The 18323-nt window shown below is 47.6% G+C and overlaps 1 protein-coding gene and 1 long non-coding RNA gene across 3 annotated transcripts in view; one reads left to right on the top strand and one right to left on the bottom strand.

Annotated features, from left to right (window-relative positions):
- LOC308592091 overlaps positions 1-15427 on the top strand; it is a 302880-nt gene extending 287453 nt beyond the window's left edge. The window contains exon 3 of the long non-coding RNA XR_014010368.1: positions 14001-15427. This is a non-coding gene — a long non-coding RNA (uncharacterized lncRNA). The remainder of the gene's footprint in view (positions 1-14000) is intronic.
- HVCN1 (hydrogen voltage gated channel 1) overlaps positions 18-18323 on the bottom strand; it is a 28235-nt gene continuing 9929 nt past the window's right edge. Inside the window, exons 2-6 of one of the 2 annotated variants that reach the window (XM_081203260.1) lie at positions 11013-11248; positions 5093-5197; positions 2914-3145; positions 1212-1324; positions 18-212 (exon numbers count right to left, since the gene is read on the bottom strand). In XM_081203260.1, coding sequence (XP_081059386.1) covers positions 147-212; positions 1212-1324; positions 2914-3145; positions 5093-5197; positions 11013-11210 — 714 coding nt within the window. In that variant the 5' untranslated portion in view covers positions 11211-11248 and the 3' untranslated portion in view covers positions 18-146. Of the gene's footprint in view, positions 213-1211; positions 1325-2913; positions 3146-5092; positions 5198-11012; positions 11294-18323 lie in introns of those variants that run through there. The other variant, XM_081203261.1, reaches the window with a different exon arrangement.

Below are 18323 nucleotides of genomic sequence, written 5' to 3'. Positions count from 1 at the left end.
ATGTGGATTTTTTTCCCCAACACTTGAGTCTTAACAAGCAATAGGGATAGAATATTGTTCTAGGCATGGAAGGGAATGTACAAAAGAGTATGTTCAAAATGGCACAGTATGGCGGCACTGGCTCCGTTGGGCCCTAGGTTGGCACCTTATCTGGACTGGCCGACAAGTCCATGTTGCTTCAACACAGCATTAAGTCTTTCAATTTCCAGCTCCTGTTGGAGAAGAGTAATTCTGAGGTCAGTTTGGGACGCTGTTTATGGGGAACTAGAGGACATTCCCCCAGCTTTGAGGTGCGGGGGAAGAAGCAAAGATGGAAAAAAATGTCAGAACTTAATCACTTTGTAACAGCCTCTCAAACAGCTTTTCAGAAGGCTAAATGGAAAACCAACCTAGGTGAACATGCAGCATAAATCACATCCTAGGAATAACCTGCACATCTTTTGAGCTTGTGCACTGTAATGGAGAGCAAATTATATGCAGCCTTTGATTGCTTGCATCACCCACTAATCCTCTGCAGCACAAAGAGGCAGCCAGCTTATTCTGCCCCAGTCAGGAGTGGTGGATTCTCACGGGCTACTCCATGAAACCCCCACAAAAGGCAGACACGTGAACATGCATTAGGTCCATGTGCTAGCTGCCCTCTGTCAACTCCAGGGATGGGACCTTGGGAGCCCAAGACTCTCTGAAGGGCACCAATTTCACAATAGGGTGGCCAACAGCCAGGGGTGATGGCAGCTCTGATCAAGCAGCATCTTGAGCGCCACGGGGTCCCTCTACTTGCTCTAGTCAGTGGGAGCACATTGCAAGATCCACCTGACTCTCCACTTCTTAATATACGGTGATTTGTTCAAGAGCACTTACCCATCGTGAACCCAAACACCTGTTTAGACAGTTAAGGGAGCCTGGAGCGCAGAAGCAAAACTTGAGAGATGGCGGGGGGAGCATCAGCTTAGAGGGGCTCTTGATCATCAGTGATGGGGAACCTCCAGCCCATGGGCCTAATCGCATGGTCCGTGTCCTAACTTGTCACATGCATCTGCTTTCCCTAAGCCACACTCGCCCGACATGTGCCTGGCATCAAATATGAGGTTGGGTGTGGGGCTGCTAAAGCTGCTCCCTGTCCTGTGCCTTTGCTGCTGTGACTTAATTTCAAGCTGACTCAGTTACATGCAGCTGGATCAGAGCTTCAGCCACTGAAAATGCGGCCTTACCTTCTCTGCACAGCTGGCTTCCATCTCCTGGACCTTTAGGGTGAGTTGCAGGTTGGCTTGCTTCAGCTTGGACATCTGCTGCTCAGACCGTGTTTTCACCGACAAGATGATTCCTTGGGGAATGGATACAGAGGACAAGAAAGTTAGCCAGGCCCTATTGTCTGAGACCCAGCAATCACCTTCCTGAGCTCTTTACAGCGGTTATCCTCACAATTGTCCTCTAGGATGTTCCTCTCACCGGAAAGAGGAGAGGGAGGCTGGAGAGGAAGCAGCTGGAGCTAAATCAAGGCCTTCCAACTGCAGCTCCAGTTTTATCTGTTGGTTTGCAAGCAGTTATATCTGTTGGTTTGGGACGCGGGTGGCGCTGTAGGTTAAACCACAGAGCCTAGGACTTGCCGATCAGAAGGTAAGCGGTTTAAATCCCCGTGATGGGGTAAGCTCCTGTTGCTCGGTCCCAGCTCCTGCCCACCTAGCAGTTCGAAAGCACGTCCAAGTAGATAAATAGGTACCGCTCTGGCGGGAAGTTAAATGGCGTTTCCGTGCGCTGCTCTGGTTCACCAGAGGTGGCTTAGTCATGCTGGCCACATGACCTGGAAGCTGTACGCCGGCTCTCTCAGCCAATAAAGCGAGATGAGCGCCACAACCCCAGAGTCTGTCACAACTGGACCTAATGGTTAGGGGTCCCTTTACCTTTACCTTACCTTGCAAGCAGACTGGTATTGCCAAGCGTTAGGGCTAAGTCACAAGAATCTACATATGAAAACAGTCTCAGCAGACCCAAGGGAAGAATGGCGATAGAGGAGGCAGAAAGGGTGAAAACAAGGCAGTGTGTGCGTGCGCACGTGGGACAAAGCCACAAGCAGTGTGCACTCCTGTTAGGAATGGCCTGGAGGCCTGGGAAGAGAGGTCAAGGATACCAGGAAGAGGGGGCTGGATTTGAATGATCCAGAAGTCTCTGGAATTCCTATGCCCACAATTAAATTCTGCTATACAATCTACTTTAGAACAATGGATCAAGGATATTGATTGCCAATATTCTTTCTCATGTGCTCACAGAATTTGCTCTCTAGTATTTTTTTTAGTTTAACATGCGTCTTCTAGATATGCCACATATCTAGGTCATTTGACAAAGTATCGCTAGGCCTTTTCTAGGCCCAGATTTAACCACCTCCCTTTACAGTACAAAGAGGCGTCCCATGTGAGGACTGTTTGTGTCCTTGTGGAGATAGGAAGTAGTCAAAACTTTGGGTCAGGTCTTTGTTGAATGTAATCTTCATAGAGAAGGTCACAAGAGATTATTCCCCGCTCCAAAATAAGGAAGCATCTTGGAAGGTCACTGGAACAGTACTCTGGATATTTCTCGGCTGATACAAACATTAACAGAGATAATGGCCAAGTTCCTGTTCTCTACTCAAAGGTCTTGTACACTGATTCTAACTGCAATTTGTATCTCAAATTTTATCTTTGTACTATGTACTATGTAATATATGTTTTAGTCATTTGCTTCATGTTGTAAGTGAATGTTTTAAATTGTCAACTGTTCTATTTTAATGGGTCTGTGGCCAAATAATAAAAGTTTGTTGTTCAGGCAATACTTGGGGTGGCAAACAATGGCTTCCTTCAAGAAATTCCTGCATGGGTTTTAGTGCCTGTGTACTGTGAATGGTTCCATACCAAAATCCATCTATTCCTCAAGGTTTACCATTTATAATCCTGGCCACTCTCCACAGTCTAAGAAGGATCAGTAATCCAAGTGCTTCAAACTCATGCTCCCGGAAGAGAAGAACAATGTCAAGAACGAATGAGATGATGACAACGATGGCGTCCAGGACCTCAAACTTGTGATGGAAGAACTCCAACCGGTAGGCGAAGAGTTTGAAGAAAATTTCCACCAGAAAGAGGGTGAGGATGCTAAGGCTCAGGTAGTGGAACACCTGCCAGGGTGCAAGGAGGGCAAGGCAAAGGTTAATACACGTTTAAGAACACCTGGAAAGCAAGCAGTAGATTTTGAGTGAAGAGGAGGATAATAATAATAATAAATTTATTATTTATACCCTGCCCATCTGGCTGAGTTTCCCCAGCCACTCTGGGCGGCTCCCAATTGAGTGTTAAAAACAATACAGCATTAAATATTAAAAACTTCCCTAAATAGGGCTGCCTTGAGATGTCTTTTAAAAATAGGATAGCTGCTTATTTCCTTGACATCCACAGGGCAGGCGCCACTACCGAGAAGCCTCTTTGTCTGGTTCCCTGTAACCTCACTTCTTGCAATGAGGGAACCGCCAGAAGGCCCTCAGCGCTGGACCTCAGCGTCCGGGCAGAATGATGGGGGTGGAGACGCTCCTTCAGGTATACTGGACCGAGGCCGTTTAGGGCTTTAAAGGTCAGCACCAACACTTTGAATTGTGCTCGGAAACGTACTGGATATACAGCCGTACCTTGGAAGTCGAATGGACTCCGTTCTGGAAGTCCGGTCAGCTCCCAAACGTTCGGAAACCAAAGCTCCTGCAGCCAAGCAGAAGCCACGGAAGCCCCATCGGATGCTTGGCTTCCAAAAATAGTTCGCAAACCAGAACAGTCACTTCCAGATTTGCAGCATTGAGAAGCCAAAACATTCAGGAACTAAGCTGTTCGAAAACCAAGGTACGACTGTACTGGTTTTATCCAGTGGCTCTTTTGCTGCTGAAATCCAACCTAGCCAATGCAATATTTACAGCACTTGTTCCAAGATCTGTTTGCAGAACAGCACAGGGATGCTATTGCTTCACCCAGAGTTTCAAATACTTTTCCCAGCTTTAGATTGTACCATGGGGAAGAGAAATACCTACTGGAGCTAAATCTACCTTTACTCCACAAAGCATTTACAGCCCTATAAAATCTTAATTTTCTGGAAGGGAGATTCAAGAAAATGCCCAGAGATCAACCCTTTTTGCATTTGTGGAAGCCACCCCCCCCCCCCCCGTTGAGAACTCCACACACTATGTGATATACTCTAAACTGTACAAAACACCTAGGCATAAAGATTCAGAGAAATATTTAGCATTGCTTGCTACGCTCATTGTTATGGATTAAATATCCGTTGTCTAGTTCAGATAGGTCTGCAACATCTAATGCAGCTAAATTTGCAGTGAAGGCTGCTCAACTTACAAAATGCCTTCTGGCCTCCCTTGAGATCTAAGATTCTGTTTTTTAATATATGTTTCATTTATTATACAGGTCAAGTTTTTATCTTTATATAGCATTATTTGGTATATTTCAGGTTCATACATTTCTACTTGGCTCCAACCTGTATTTGGCTTCCTTCTTAGTAAATTTGAAAAAATGTGAATGTTAGGACACCAAACACCACAACGCAATCAAAGAAAAATATTCTGTAGCAAACTATGAGATGGGTGGGTCACACGTATATACACACCTTCCCATATTTGCTTCACAGAGAAAGGGCACTACATAAATCTCTTCAAGTATATACCGTATTTTTTGCTCTATAAGACTCACTTTTTCCCACCTAAAAAGTAAGGGGAAATGTGTGTGCATCTTATGGAGCGAATGCAGGCTGCGCAGCTATCCCAGAAGCCAGAACAGCAAGAGTGATTGCTGCTTTCACTGTGCAGCGATCCCTCTTGCTGTTCTGGCTTCTGAGATTCAGAATATTTTTTTTCTTGTTTTCCTCCTCCAAAAACTAGGTGCATCTTGTGGTCTGGTGCGTCTTATAGAGCGAAAAATACGGTATATGCATCTCTACAGGTCTAGCAACTGGCTTATTTTAAAAATGAGAAGTTACGGTTCTGAGGAAGCTGGATTCTACACCTCACAGAATTGCAACACACTGTCTACATGAACCATGATTTATTTGCAGATTCCTCCCCTATTGCCCTTACCTTGGGTGCAATCTCGTGTTTGTCAGGGTGGATGATTTTCAAGTCCAAAAGCAGTTCCCCGAGGACCAGTATGGCGTCCAAAATAACCAGGCAGACAACTAAGATCTGGGAGAGGAAGAACCAAGACCAGAATAAATATGCAAACCTTTGAAGCCAAGCAGAAGATTGCAAAGTCGAGGCTTGGTGTTCATCAGCCATGGAAGAAAGGTGGCAGCAGGGATGAGGAGAATGAGGCAAAAGCTGCGGCTCACGTGTGGTCGTGTAGACCATTAGGCTCTGCACCAAGGAGACCTAGAGAATGACTTGGCCTTGGGCAGCTCACTGTCTTTCAGCCTAGTCCAGGGGTCAGCAAACTTTTTCAGCAGGGGGCCGGTCCACTGTCCCTCAGGCCTTGTGGGGGGCCGGACTATATTTTGGAAAAAAATATGAACGCATTCCTATGCCCCACAAATAACCCAGAGATGCATTTTACATAAAAGGACACATTCTACGCAAGTAAAAACACGCTGATTCCCGGATTGTCTGCAGGCCGGATTTAGAAGGTGATTGGGCCAGATCCGGCCCCCGGGCCTTAGGTTGCCTACCCATGGCCTAGTGCACCTGGAAGGAAAGTTGAGAGACTCCAATGAGGATTCCTCTTTAAACCCACATGGAATTGCTTAGAGCTGGGATGCAAGTTTAATGATACTGTTCTCCATTTGGGATAACCAGGGCCGTCTTAAGGATATCTGGTGCCGTGGTTCAAAGATCCCTCCGGCGTCCCCGTCCCCCAATTTCCCACAGTTGCTCTCCTCCCACGGAGGCTTGGGAAGGAAGCTGCACGCCCGCCAGCCATGTGGTTGACGGGGCACAGCTGGCGGGTGTGCAGGGAAAGGGGAGGCCGCTGGCAAAGCCGCACAGCTCCTCCACTCGCTGGGGCACCTCTGAGAGGCTGGCACCCTGGCGCAACGCACCAGTAAGCCCAATAGGAAAGATGGCTCTGGGGATAACACATCTCAGATTTGGTTTGAGGAACCGCATTCATTCCGATAGATACCTAGGCTTCCTTGTGCCATTGGCAAGGAGCTGTACCAGTGACCCCCAGTCCCTTATGCCCAGGGCAAGGAGCTCTGCTGGGGCACCCAGAGGAGCCTGCCCACCTCGCTGCCACCCAGAGAAGCAGAGAAGGTGCATCTAGATCTGTTCCCTGTCTTCCTAGACTAAACGACTTTCCCAGAACTGAGGAAGGTGAAGAGGAAATTAGGTTGAGGGGAGAGTTTGTGAAATTACAAAAAGTATACTAAATCAAAAATTCAACGTTGACCAAAATTAGTTTGTACATTAGTTGGAAAATAGCCCTGGATTTTCACATTTTGGGCTATTGTGTACAATCAGGTTTTTTTCCACATCACATTTTCTACCCACCTTCACCAGGATGGTGGTGTACTTTACATTTTTAAAATCACTTTATTTTAAAACTGTGTGGTTTGTTGTTGTTTTTTACTATAGTACCACGCATTTTATAGAGACTCAAAGCCTGACATTTGAAAGGACTTGATTTTCCTTATGTGGAATTTCCATAACGTGATCAATTTATTTGCCGGAGATTAAAGTTGTGTGTGTACACACCATTTCACTTCTGGTTTACAAATGAGTCAGGTATGTTAAGGTACCATTACATAACATGAAGTAAGAATAAGAAAACTGCAAAATGGGCCTGCCAAGTGGGCGAATACTGCACAATTTAAGGACAGATTTGATGGGAAGATACTCAGTGGGAGATCACATGCTTTGCACGCAGAAGGTCCCAGTCTCAAGCCTTAGCATTTCCAGGAAAGGTTGGGGAACAGTCCTGTCTGAAACCCTGAAGTGCTGCTGATAACAATACTAAGCTAAATTACTAGGCACTTCCTGTATTTCCATGGCTGCCTGGCTCCCCTTCCATCTATGCTTTTCCTAAACTGGCTCCATCCATTTGCTTTCCAGTAACATGCAAGGTTCCATTCAATGTGCAGGACCTCTAATGGATTTTTATACAGATTGTCCATTGTCCATTTCAGCTGCATCAAGTTTGCAGAAAAGATCTTGGCCAAAGTATGCTGCTGGCTCAGCCTTTCAGAACAGGCCAGCATCATAGCTGTCAAGCGTCCCTTATTTAGTGGGACAGTCCCTTATCCCAGCACCATGTCCCACTGCTGTCCCTTATTGATGATGTCCCTTAAATTTCCAGGGTTTCAAAGGAAGCAGCTCCTCTCCCTCCCTCCCTGCTAGCCAGGGAGGAGGGAGGCTCCAACTGTGTTGCTTGGCTGTGTTGCTCAGCCAATAAGGAGTCGAAGAACGACTGGGGGGTGGAGCTTGCATGCATTGTGCCAATCGAATCGGCCGCGCTGCCTGGGGACTCGCCTTTGCTCAGCGCTTCCCAGCGGAGAGGTGACAGTGGTTTTCCTTGCTGCATCCCCTTTGCTGGGTTGCTGCGCTATGGAAACCACCACTTGAAGCTTCATTTGGCTGCTGGTTGACTAAAATCCCTTATTTTGGCTGCTGATCCCTTATTTTCGAGGCTGCTGGTCCCTTATTTTCAAATCTGTAAGTTGACAGCTATGGCCAGCATCTTTGAGGGTGTTGAGCTGGAGCACTGAGGACAGGCATGAAATCTGCAGATGTTACACCTGCCTCATCATTTGAGAGATGCCAATTAAACTCTGTCCAACCTTTGCTATTTTCAGGGCCGTCTTAACCATAGGCGCCAGGGGTGTGGAGCCAGGCCGAGAGTCCGGGGCCCAAGAGTTGGAGTTCGGGGAAGAACCTGCCCATCAGTCGGAGCGCTGTAGCGGGCTCTTCTGCAGGCAGCTTCGTGCCGCCTTCCTGAACGTCTGGAATTGGCATAGGGCTGTGGAGAGGCCTACCCAGCGCACGCTGCTTACACCACGAGGCGACCGACTTTGCTCAATCGCTGACGCCTCAGGCTGGCTTGTTGTGCTGGGCCCCTTATGTTTCCTGTTTTCTTTTCTTGAGCAGAGATAACTGTGGTGGTATCCTGAGAGATCTGCATTGGCTCCCAGTACATTTCCAAGCACAATTCAAAGTGTTGGTGTTGACCTTTAAAGCCCTAAACGGCCTCGGTCCAGTATACCTGAAGGAGCGTCTCCACCCCCATCATTTAGCCCGGACACTGAGGTCCAGCGCCGAGGGCCTTGTGGCGGTTCCCTCATTGCGAGAAGTGAGGCTACAGGGAACCAGACAGAGGGCCTTTTTGGTAGCAGCACCTGGTCTGTGGAACGCCCTCCCTTCAGATGTGAAGGAAATACTGTATTTTTCACCCTATAGGACGCACCGGCCCACAGGATGCACCTAGATTTGGGGGGGGGGGGAATAAAGGAAAAAAAATTATTTCCCCCTCCCCCAGGCGCGGGGCCCCCAGAACAGGACCCAGAGCGATGCCGAAGCTGCGTGCAGCTTTGGCATGGCTCTGGGAGCTTGCGGGGCTGGAGGAGGGGGAAGCCCTCCGCCACCCTTCTAACCAAGTCGGGGGACAGCGGGAAAGGCGCCTCCCGCTGTCTCCCCAGTTTGCGGGGCTGGCGACAGGGAGGAGCAGGCTTCTCCCCCTCGCCAGCCTTCTAACCAAGTTGGGGGACAGCAGGAAAGGTGCGCTGCGCCTCCCCGCTGTCCCCCGAGCTTGTGGGTCTGGCGGTGGGGCTCTCCTGAAGTCTGGAGAGCGAGAGGGGTCAGCGAAAGCCTGCATTCGCCCCATAGGACGCACACACATTTCCCCTTCATTTTTGGAGGGGAAAAAGTGCGTCTTATAGGGCGAAAAATACGGTAAGCAACTATCCTATCTTTAAAAGACATCTGAAGGCAGCCCTGTTTAGGGAAGTTTTTAATATTTAATGCTGTATTGTTTTTAACACTTGATTGGGAGCTGCCCAGAGTGGCTGGGGAAACTCTAGCAAGATCATCAAGTTTTAGAGTTTGGACTATAAACTTAGCTGGAACAGTAAGTTGCACAGTTGCAAATTAATTTTTCCTTGGCCCTGTCACATATATTGCTATGCTATTGCAACTGGATTTTTTCTTTATATGTTGATTTACGACCTAGGGATAATTGTAGATGAGCATTCTACTAGCAATACAAGCTGCCCACACCCATCTTTGGGCTGCAGGATATCAGCACTGTCGAAATGCTGTGGAATTTATTCTACCAGCTGCTCCATGGCAACATCCGAAGTCACAGCCTGTTCCTGGGTTTTTTGCGTCTGCTAGTAAAATGCTTTCAAACAGTTTGTACGGTGCTTTCTGTTAGCAGCTAGATAGTCAATATTCCATGAGCATGTGCTGCATGCAATGTCTTGTCATTCACAACAAAACCTCTTAAGTTATCTTGAAGATGTGCTCCTTGCCCTCTTTCTAACAGATTAGGCACAGATTCCAGTTCAGGAGCTTTGTGTTTTGTCTTGCGGTTCTGTTTGAAGCTGGTGCAGATGACGATTCAGCTGGAGATGGTCTCTTTGACAACGCGGCCTTCCTTGCTGTTTTAGACCTTGAGGAGAAGACTTGTGTATTTCTTTCAATTGATTGACTTCACACCCCAGGGAAGCCGGACCCCACAACATTGTTGTGCTGAGTCAGTGAATTCTGCCTCTAAACTTGGTTTTTTCCAAGTTTGCAAGTCCTCCCTTGCTTGTAGGTCTCATACCCTCATGGGTGAACTCTTGACAAAAATACAGTGGTACCTCAGGTTAAGTACTTAATTCGTTCCGGAGGTCCGTACTTAACCTGAAACTGTTCTTAACCTGAAGCACCACTTTAGCTAATGGGGCCTCCTGCTGCTGCTGTGCTGCCGGAGCACGATTTCTGTTCTTATCCTGAAGCAAAGTTCTTAACCTGAAGCACTATTTCTGGGTTAGCGGAGTCTGTAACCTGAAGCGTATGTAACCTAAAGCGTATGTAACCTGAGGTACCACTGTACAAAGATTTTGGTCTCATAGGTTACCAGCAGGGAACTGACAGGATCCACTGATTTTTACACACAAAGTCTTGTAAAAGGAGGTGAAGTGAGTGTGACTGATGAGGCCACAGGGATTGAATGAACAAGAATCTAGGATGGGGATCACAAGATCCAGACAAAACACTGGATCAAACAACTCTCGGCTATCTTTCTAATAGCTGTCTAAGAACTATCAATCTAACAACCATCTTTCTAACTACCCAATTCCAGCCCTCTTTTTCTAACCGCATGATCTCCAGCCTTGCAACTGACCACCCAAGTCTCTTCCTCAAGTTCTCCTTTCCCAAACTCTACTCTCTTAGCGTAAAGTCTGTGGCTTGTAAAGGGGCAACCCACTAGGCCTGCAGGCCAGCACTTTCTACAGACTCCTCCCTGACACTCTCCCGAAGGACATGACAAATACGATGCAACTGTAGGCTTTGCATGGAGGGAAGCATCTCCCTGACCATCTGGGACAAAGCGATTGGCCACACTAGTTCAACATAAGGAGGAAAGAATGTGCTTTGAATTTCACGTATTTGCAAAACATGTGTCATAAAAGTAATTGCTTTTAAAATTATAATTATGAGTCAAATTTTAAACTTTGAAGTCCAGTGTCATCCTTTAAGAAGGTGATTAGAAAACATGATGTGGAAAAAGTGTGTTTCATTGCTGCTCCAAACATGCTTGTAGTGCCTTTGAGGAAAAGACACCCCAAAAACAACTGCAGTAAAAAAACCTGTGATTACAGGGAAAGCACACAAAGTATTTGGAGACCCCAAGTTGACTGGGAGTTCAATTGCTCCTGCTGGTGGCAATGGCTGGTTATTCATGGTCACCAATTTAACCCTAGAGGCCTCTGTCTCCTTTCCCTTCAAAGCTGGCACTCCATACAACACTGAGGTCTCTTGGCCACCAGTGTTTCCATTCACATAAGAGCAGGTACCTGCCACGTACCTGAAATTTGTGTGACTGGAACAACTTCTTCATCACCTCCCGGAAGGTGGGGGTCCTGGGGGAAGAGTCAATTTTGACGGCAGTCTCAGGGGTCTTGGCTTCCTCCTCCATCTCCTCTTCCTCCCATTTCCTGTAGTCATTGTTCCACTGAGCAGGATCATCCCCCACCACGGTGAAATGCTTCAGGTACATAGACATGGTGGCAGCTCAAATGGGCATCACCCTGTAGAAACACACTGTGGAGGGAAAGCTTGAGAGCATCACTGCCTGAGAACACGACAGCTGAACTTCCTCTAAGGAATGACAATACAAAAGGATAAGAAGAAGAAGAAACCACGTGATCTCACAGTAAAAGACTAATTTTTTTTTAAAATGTCTGGATTGTGTGTGGGGGGATGATACCTACTTCCCCATTCAGAGTTTGGAAATATCTGAATCACCCTTGGAGCAAGCTGCATTTAGAAACAACCAGCAAGTTCCTAGGCCTCATGGTTGAAGAGGTAGATTCAGAACCACTGTTTGGTTAAGAAGAAGAAGAAGAGTTTGGATTTGATATCCCGCTTTATCACTCCCCTTCAGGAGTCTCCAAGCGGCTAACATTCTCCTTTCCCTTCCTCCCCCACAACAAACACTCTGTGAGGTGAGTGGGGCTGAGAGACTTCAAAGAAGTGTGACTGGCCCAAGGTCACCCAGCAGCTGCATGTGGAGGAGCGGGGAATCGAACCCGGTTCACCAGATTACGAGACGACCGCTCTTAACCACTACACCACACTGGCTCTCTTAAGCAGGGGTGTTCCTGGGACCAACCCAATGCCCTATGTTTTGTTACCTGCCCTGTGCACAGTTGTTTATCATGCGTGTCTTTTGCTATTCCACCACACAAGGGCAACATCCGGCATCCTAAGAATTCCCCTCCCCTGTAAAAGAAGTTTCTAGCCTTTAAGGCTGCAATGGCTGATGGGATAAAAGAAATCAGAGGAAGGGGGCATGGGCTCAAGAGTAGAGCACCTTGGAGAAAGTCTCATTCCTGGCACCTCCATTTAAAAGGATCTTGGGTACCAGGGCTGGGAGAAAGGTTGAAAGAGGCCTCAAGAGCCTCACTGATAGAGACTGGGAAGAGCATTGGGGTAAGGTAAAGGAAAAGGACCCCTGGACGGTTAAGTCCAGTCAAAGGCAACTATGGGGTTGCGGCGCTCATCTCGCTTTCAGGCCGAGGGAGCCACCATTTGTTCACAGACAGCTTTCTGGGTCATGTGGCCAGCAGGACTAAACCGCTTCTGGCGCAATGGGACACCGTGATGAGTGCTGCCAGAGCGCATGGAAATGCCGTTTACCTTCCTGCCACAGCAGTACCTGTTTATCTACTTGCACTGGTGTGCTTTCGAATTGCTAGGTTGGCAGGAGCTGGGACAGAGCAGCGGTTTGGCGTAATAGCCCAACTTGGTAGAAAGTAGCTTCCTGGTCCCATCAGCACCATACATTTAAAGCCCTATGATACCACTTTAAACAGTCACCCCCCTGCCCCAAATCCTGGGAACTACAGGGTGCTGAGAGTTGTTAGGAGACCCCAATTCCTCTGTCTGAGCTGCAATTCTCAAAGTGCCTTGGAAAGAGTGATTGTGTTAAACCACTTGGGGGGGTGTAATTTTGTAAACTGCTTAGAGGTTTTCTTACTATCAAGTAGTATATAAATTTTCAACCAACCAACCACCACTTGCTGCTTTATAAATAGAAACCAACCAACCAAAAAAATAAAACCTCAAAAGCCCCTGTCCAAGAGGAACAATCTTCATTTTTGGTGGGAGGCAGGGTGGGTGGTAGTGGAAGGGTGAGGAGACAAAGGAATAAGGTTTCAAGGCAAGCAAATGGGAGCATGCGGGCATAAGAATATCAGAATAGTCAGGCTGCTGGATCCGACCAAAGGGCCATCTTCTAATCCAGTATCTGGCTTGCCAAAGCAGCCAACAAGATGCTGCCACAAAGTCCACAACCAGGACTTGGGCACACCAATCCTCTCCCCAGAAACCGGATACCGTGCCTGGGTAACAGCAGTTGACAGATCTTGATACCAAGCCAGAGCATGGATCCATTTAGCTTCATAATGGCAACCCTGACGGACTTCAGGGGTCGCGCCTGGTGCCTTCTGAAGGCAAAAGAGACGCTTTGCTCTCCCACTCCTACGTTTCCTGTGACTTCATTTTCATTTCAGGGCAAAGGCTTGTGACTTTGCATTCGAGACAAAGGAAACCAGGGACTTTCCCCAGCTGAGGCTCTTTGCTATGACACAAGGCCGGCTGTCAGAGGGCCACAGTGTCGCAATCTGGAAAAGGCCTCCACTTAAAAACCATGCCATGCTCTCGGTGGCGCATCACAGGGGGAATGAAGAATTCCTCCTGCACCGCCTCAAAGGCTGCAGTGCCAAAGGCTAAGGCCTAATAATAATAATAATAATAATAATAATAATAATAATAATAATTTATTATTTATACCCCGCTCATCTGGCTGGGTCCCCCCAGCCACTCTGGGCGGCTTCCAACAAAACACTAAATTACAACAACCTATTAAACATTAAAAGCTTCCCTAAACAGGGCTGCCTTCAGATGTCTTCTAAATGTCAGGTAGTTATTTTTCTCTTTGACATCTGGTGGGAGGGCGTTCCACAGGGCAGGTGCCACTACCGAGAAGGCCCTCTGCCTGGTTCCCTGTAACTTGGCTTTTCGCAGCGAGAGAACCTCCAGAAGACACTAAGCGCTGGACCTCAGTGTCCGGGCAGAATGATGGAGGTGGAGACGCTCCTTCAGGTATACTGGGCCGAGGCCGTTTAGGGCTTTAAAGGTCAGCACCAACACTTTGAAATGTGCTCGGAAACGTACTGGGAGCCAGTGTAGGTCTTTCAAGACCAGTGTTATATGGTCTCGGCGGCCGCTCCCAGTCACCAGTCTAGCTGCCGCATTCTGGATTAATTGTAGTATCCGGTCACCTTCAAAGGTCGCCCCACGTAGAGCACATTGCAGCAGTGCAAGCCAAAGTCCTAGCCTCACGTCCCGTGAAGTCTGCCCCACCAAATCCAACAGGATTTACTTCTGAGCAGGCAGAGACAGCATTGTGCTGCATCGTAAAGCATCGATTTAAGAGGCAGCAAACAACTTTGCAGACCAACTCAGAATGTGCCCCACTGATCACATCCTGGACTTCTTCTAACAGCTTACATGGTTTGCTAATGTTCACACTGGCTAGATAAGCAAGATCAACCCAGGATCATCTCGCCTTCCTTGTTGAATCACTCTCACCTGACTGGTTAGAATGGAGCCAAGAGCCTTAGATAGATGGTTCTGAGGGACAATTCACTACCCCAAACAATGTTGTTGACTATCAAGCACCAGGGACAAAGAACAGGATGGGGTTCAGGCGCTATTTGTAGACTTCCTGGAGGCAACTAACCGGGCACTTATGGAAGTAGGAGGCTGGTCTAGGTGGACAGGAAACCTGCGGTCCTCCAGATGTTGCTGGATTGAAACTTCCTTCCGCTCCAGGTGTCATGGGAAATAGACAAGGAGGATGGAAGGTGTAGGCCAATAACATCTGGAGGACATCATGTTCCACCTCCTGGGTCCTGTGCTCCAGAAGTTCTGCTTCTCTGGATATACTTTTGTTCATAAAACCACCACAGAGCATTCATGGGATCCGTCACTGCGCCCGGAGGGCTCAGGTGACAAGGAGCTGCCTGGTTCATCGGCTAAAACTGGGCATCGATGCCTTGGCCGCAGTACTCTGTGCTCTGATAACTTCCAGTCTGGGTCCTTGTGACATGCTCTGAAGATGACTCAGAAACTTCAGCTGCTTCTAAATGCAGCAGCCAGATTACTGGGCTGGGGATCCCCAAGAACAAAAATGGCCTTTGTATCAAGGCAGCTGCTTTTCTTGCCAGTTGGTTTCCAGCCCCGAGTGACTTGGCCCTGAATTAGCTGAAAGACTGCCTCCTTCCCTATAGACCCACTCGGTGGATAGGGCATAGCTGTCAACCTTCTCTCTTTTGGCAGGAAATTCCCTTATTCCAGCGCCATTTCCCGCTGCTATCCGGGATTGTTAGATATCCCGTAGACTGTCCCTCGGACAGGTGAGGCTGCTGATCCCTTATTTTCGAGGCTGCTGATCCCGTATTTCCAAATCTGAAAGTTGACAGCTATGGAGAGGGCTCCCATCTGGGTTCCCATCTGGTTGGCCACTGCAAGCAGCGCCGGATTCACGTAGAAGCTAAACAAGCTATAGCTTAGGGACCCACTCTCTTGGGGCCCCCAAAAAAATTTAAAGGGAAAAAAACCCCTGGATGTACATTTCCAAAATATAAGATAAAAAACAAATGAAATAAAACCTACAAACAGCAACAGTGTTTTGTGTTGTGTAGGCTCCTATGATGTAAGTAATGGCTAGCAGCCTGCTAGCCTGCTCCCTCCAATATCACTGGTTTGCTCATTTCTATATATAGGGTGCCTACATTCTGCATGGACGGGTTACATGTGGCCAGCATGACTAATCCGCTTCTGGCGAACCAGAGCAGCAAACGGAAACGCCGCTTACCTTCCTGCTGGAGCAGTACCTATTTATCTACTTGCACTTTGACGTGCTTTCGAACTGCTAGGGTGGCAGGAGCAGGGACCGAGCAACGGGAGCTCACCCCGTCGCGGGGATTCGAACCGCCGACCTTCTGATCGGCAAGTCCTAGGCTCTGTGGTTTAACCCACAGCGCCACCCGCGTCCCTAGCAAAAAATGAGGTACCACTGTATTATTAACGGGCACAACAACAGCCCTGCTGGATCAGGCTAGTGGCCGCTTGAATCCAGCATCATCTTCTGACCTGGTCGACCAGATTCCTGTGGGAAATTCTCAGACACAAGGGCAGGAATCTCCCCTCCTGCAGTTTCCAATGAGTGGCATTCAGAAGCATTGCTTCCTCCAGTGCAGCTATCGATCACAGCCATGGAGAACTCTCTCCTCCATGAACTGTCTAATCCTCTTTCAAAGCCACCCAGCTTGGTGGCCATCACTGCCTCCTGTGACAGCGAGTTCCACCAAAACTTCCAACCCTGAGCTTTGTTGGACGTCCACATTTTCTAGCATCAGGAGGGAAGAAAACTTTCCTCCCTCTACTTCCTCCATCCAGCTAGAAAGCCACCGTAGATCCCTGATCCCCCACTTAGCTTAGCATGTCTTCGCTCTTACCTCTTCTAGTCTGCTCCTCTCTCTTGGTCCATGCACAGCCTCTGCTTTCACTAGCAGCAGTGGGGAGAAAACACAACCGCAGACAGGGAAAATCCGGGGATTGGAAGTATCAGCAAAGCACTGAGACAGCCGAGCGAAGCAAAGTTTCCTGCCTGCTTTGGTATTTTGCATAAGAGGTATACTGTTGCAATGCAGACGGATGCAAGACGCCCGCATTGCTTCCTGCCTAGCTAACTCTCGCTATGGGTTGGGGGGTTGGAGAGAGAGAACGAGAAGCGCACTAATGTTGGTTACAGTCAACATCCAGTCATTTAAAAACCCACTCCACAACCTCTCAGCATGTTTGTTATGGGTACACAAGCTATCGCCATATCTCAGCAAGTTAACAGCCACTTGTCCCGAGTGATTCGGGGGGTGGGGGGTGGAATCTGATGCAGAACTGTCTGAAAGTCAGACAGCTGGACGGGAACATTTTGTGAATGAATGGGGGTGGATGGTGGGGAGTCCGATACCTGTCAAATCCGCCCCAGAGCGCAATGGGTCGGCTGCAGTTTAGCCAAATCTAGCACCTGTTGATACTACTTAGAAGTGAACCAACTAACTCAAGGTGCCTTTCTGTGACACACAGTCAAGGTCGCTTGCAAACCAATTCTGAAACACTCAAAAACAGGTTTAGCTTCGAACAGAGCAACTTTGGCAGGGAGGTCTATCAGGCAGGATGAGCGACTGAACTATCAACTGCTTAGAGGAGGTAACCAGACAGTAAACAGAAGCCAACCACGCACCCCATCCTGTTTTGGGGTTTTCCCTCAAAGATATTTTAGAAGAAGCAAAGCAAGTTGCCAGAAAATCCGGTGGTCTGTTCTTGGGTACGCTTCAAGGTTACTTTGCAAAAAATAAAAAATAAAACTGCAGAGTATTCTATGAGGAGCTGTGCTTGTCCTTGTTCAAAAAATTAATTTACCATATTTTTTGCTCTATAAGACTCACTTTTTCCCTCCTAAAAAGTAAGGGGAAATGTGTGTGCGTCTTATGGATTGAATGCAGGCTGTGCAGCTATCCCAGAAGCCAGAACAGCAAGAGGGATCGCTGCTTTCACTGTGCAGCGATCCCTCTTGTAGTTCTGGCTTCTGAGATTCAGAATATTTTTTTCTTGTTTTCCTCCTCCAAAAACTAGGTGTGTCTTATCGTCTGGTGTGTCTTATAGAGCGAAAAATACGGTTTTAAAAATGAAAAAAATGAATTATTATTTTTTTAAATGAGGTTTTAAAACCTCTTGAAGAACTACGTCCACATTAAACACAACCCAATTTTATTTTTATTTTTGAAAAAATGCCACCACAAAAGTCTTTGTGCCCACCAAGGATCGCAGCCAACCGATTTTTGTTCAGAATGGACTCACTGGAATTAATGGACCCTTGTTACCAAAGTTCATTCATTTCAATGGATCTGTTTTGAGGAAGGCCAACAATGGATGCAGCCCCTCGTGCAGACCCACATACAGTGGTACCTCGGGTTAAGTACCTAATTCGTTCCGGAGGTCCGTTCTTAACCTGAAACTGTTCTTAACTTGAAGCACCACTTTAGCTAATGGGGCCTCCTGCTGCTGCCGCGCTGCCGGAGCACGATTTCTGTTCTTATCCTGAAGCAAAGTTCTTAACCTGAGGTACTATTTCTGGGTTAGTAGAGTCTGTAACCTGAAGCGTATGTAACCTGAAGTGTATGTAACCCGAGGTACCACTGTAGAAGCATTTCATAAAATAAGCGCCATGGGGGGTGGGGCTTTCAGGCAGGCCCCAAAGTGAGGGGTCAGGACACACTTTGCAAGACGCCTGCTTGCCTGCTCACTATCAATGGGTTGGAAACAGGGAAAGACCCACAACAGAAGCCACCTAGAGCAGCTTGGGTCTCAGGTGGGTGGGTACTTTGGGGTTGGGAGGGAAAGGAAAGCAGCTCCCCCCCCCCCCGCTTTGTACTACAATACAATACAATATCTTTATTGTCATTGTCCCATACAGAACAATGAAATTGAAAAATCTACAGAAGACATTCAAAACCCCCTAAAAACTCAGAAACCCCATTTTAAAATA

The sequence above is a fragment of the Podarcis bocagei genome (genome assembly GCF_964188305.1).
Source record: "Podarcis bocagei genome assembly, chromosome: 7".
Classification (NCBI taxonomy): Eukaryota; Metazoa; Chordata; class Lepidosauria; order Squamata; family Lacertidae; genus Podarcis; species Podarcis bocagei.
This window is presented reverse-complemented; position numbering and strand designations above follow the sequence as displayed.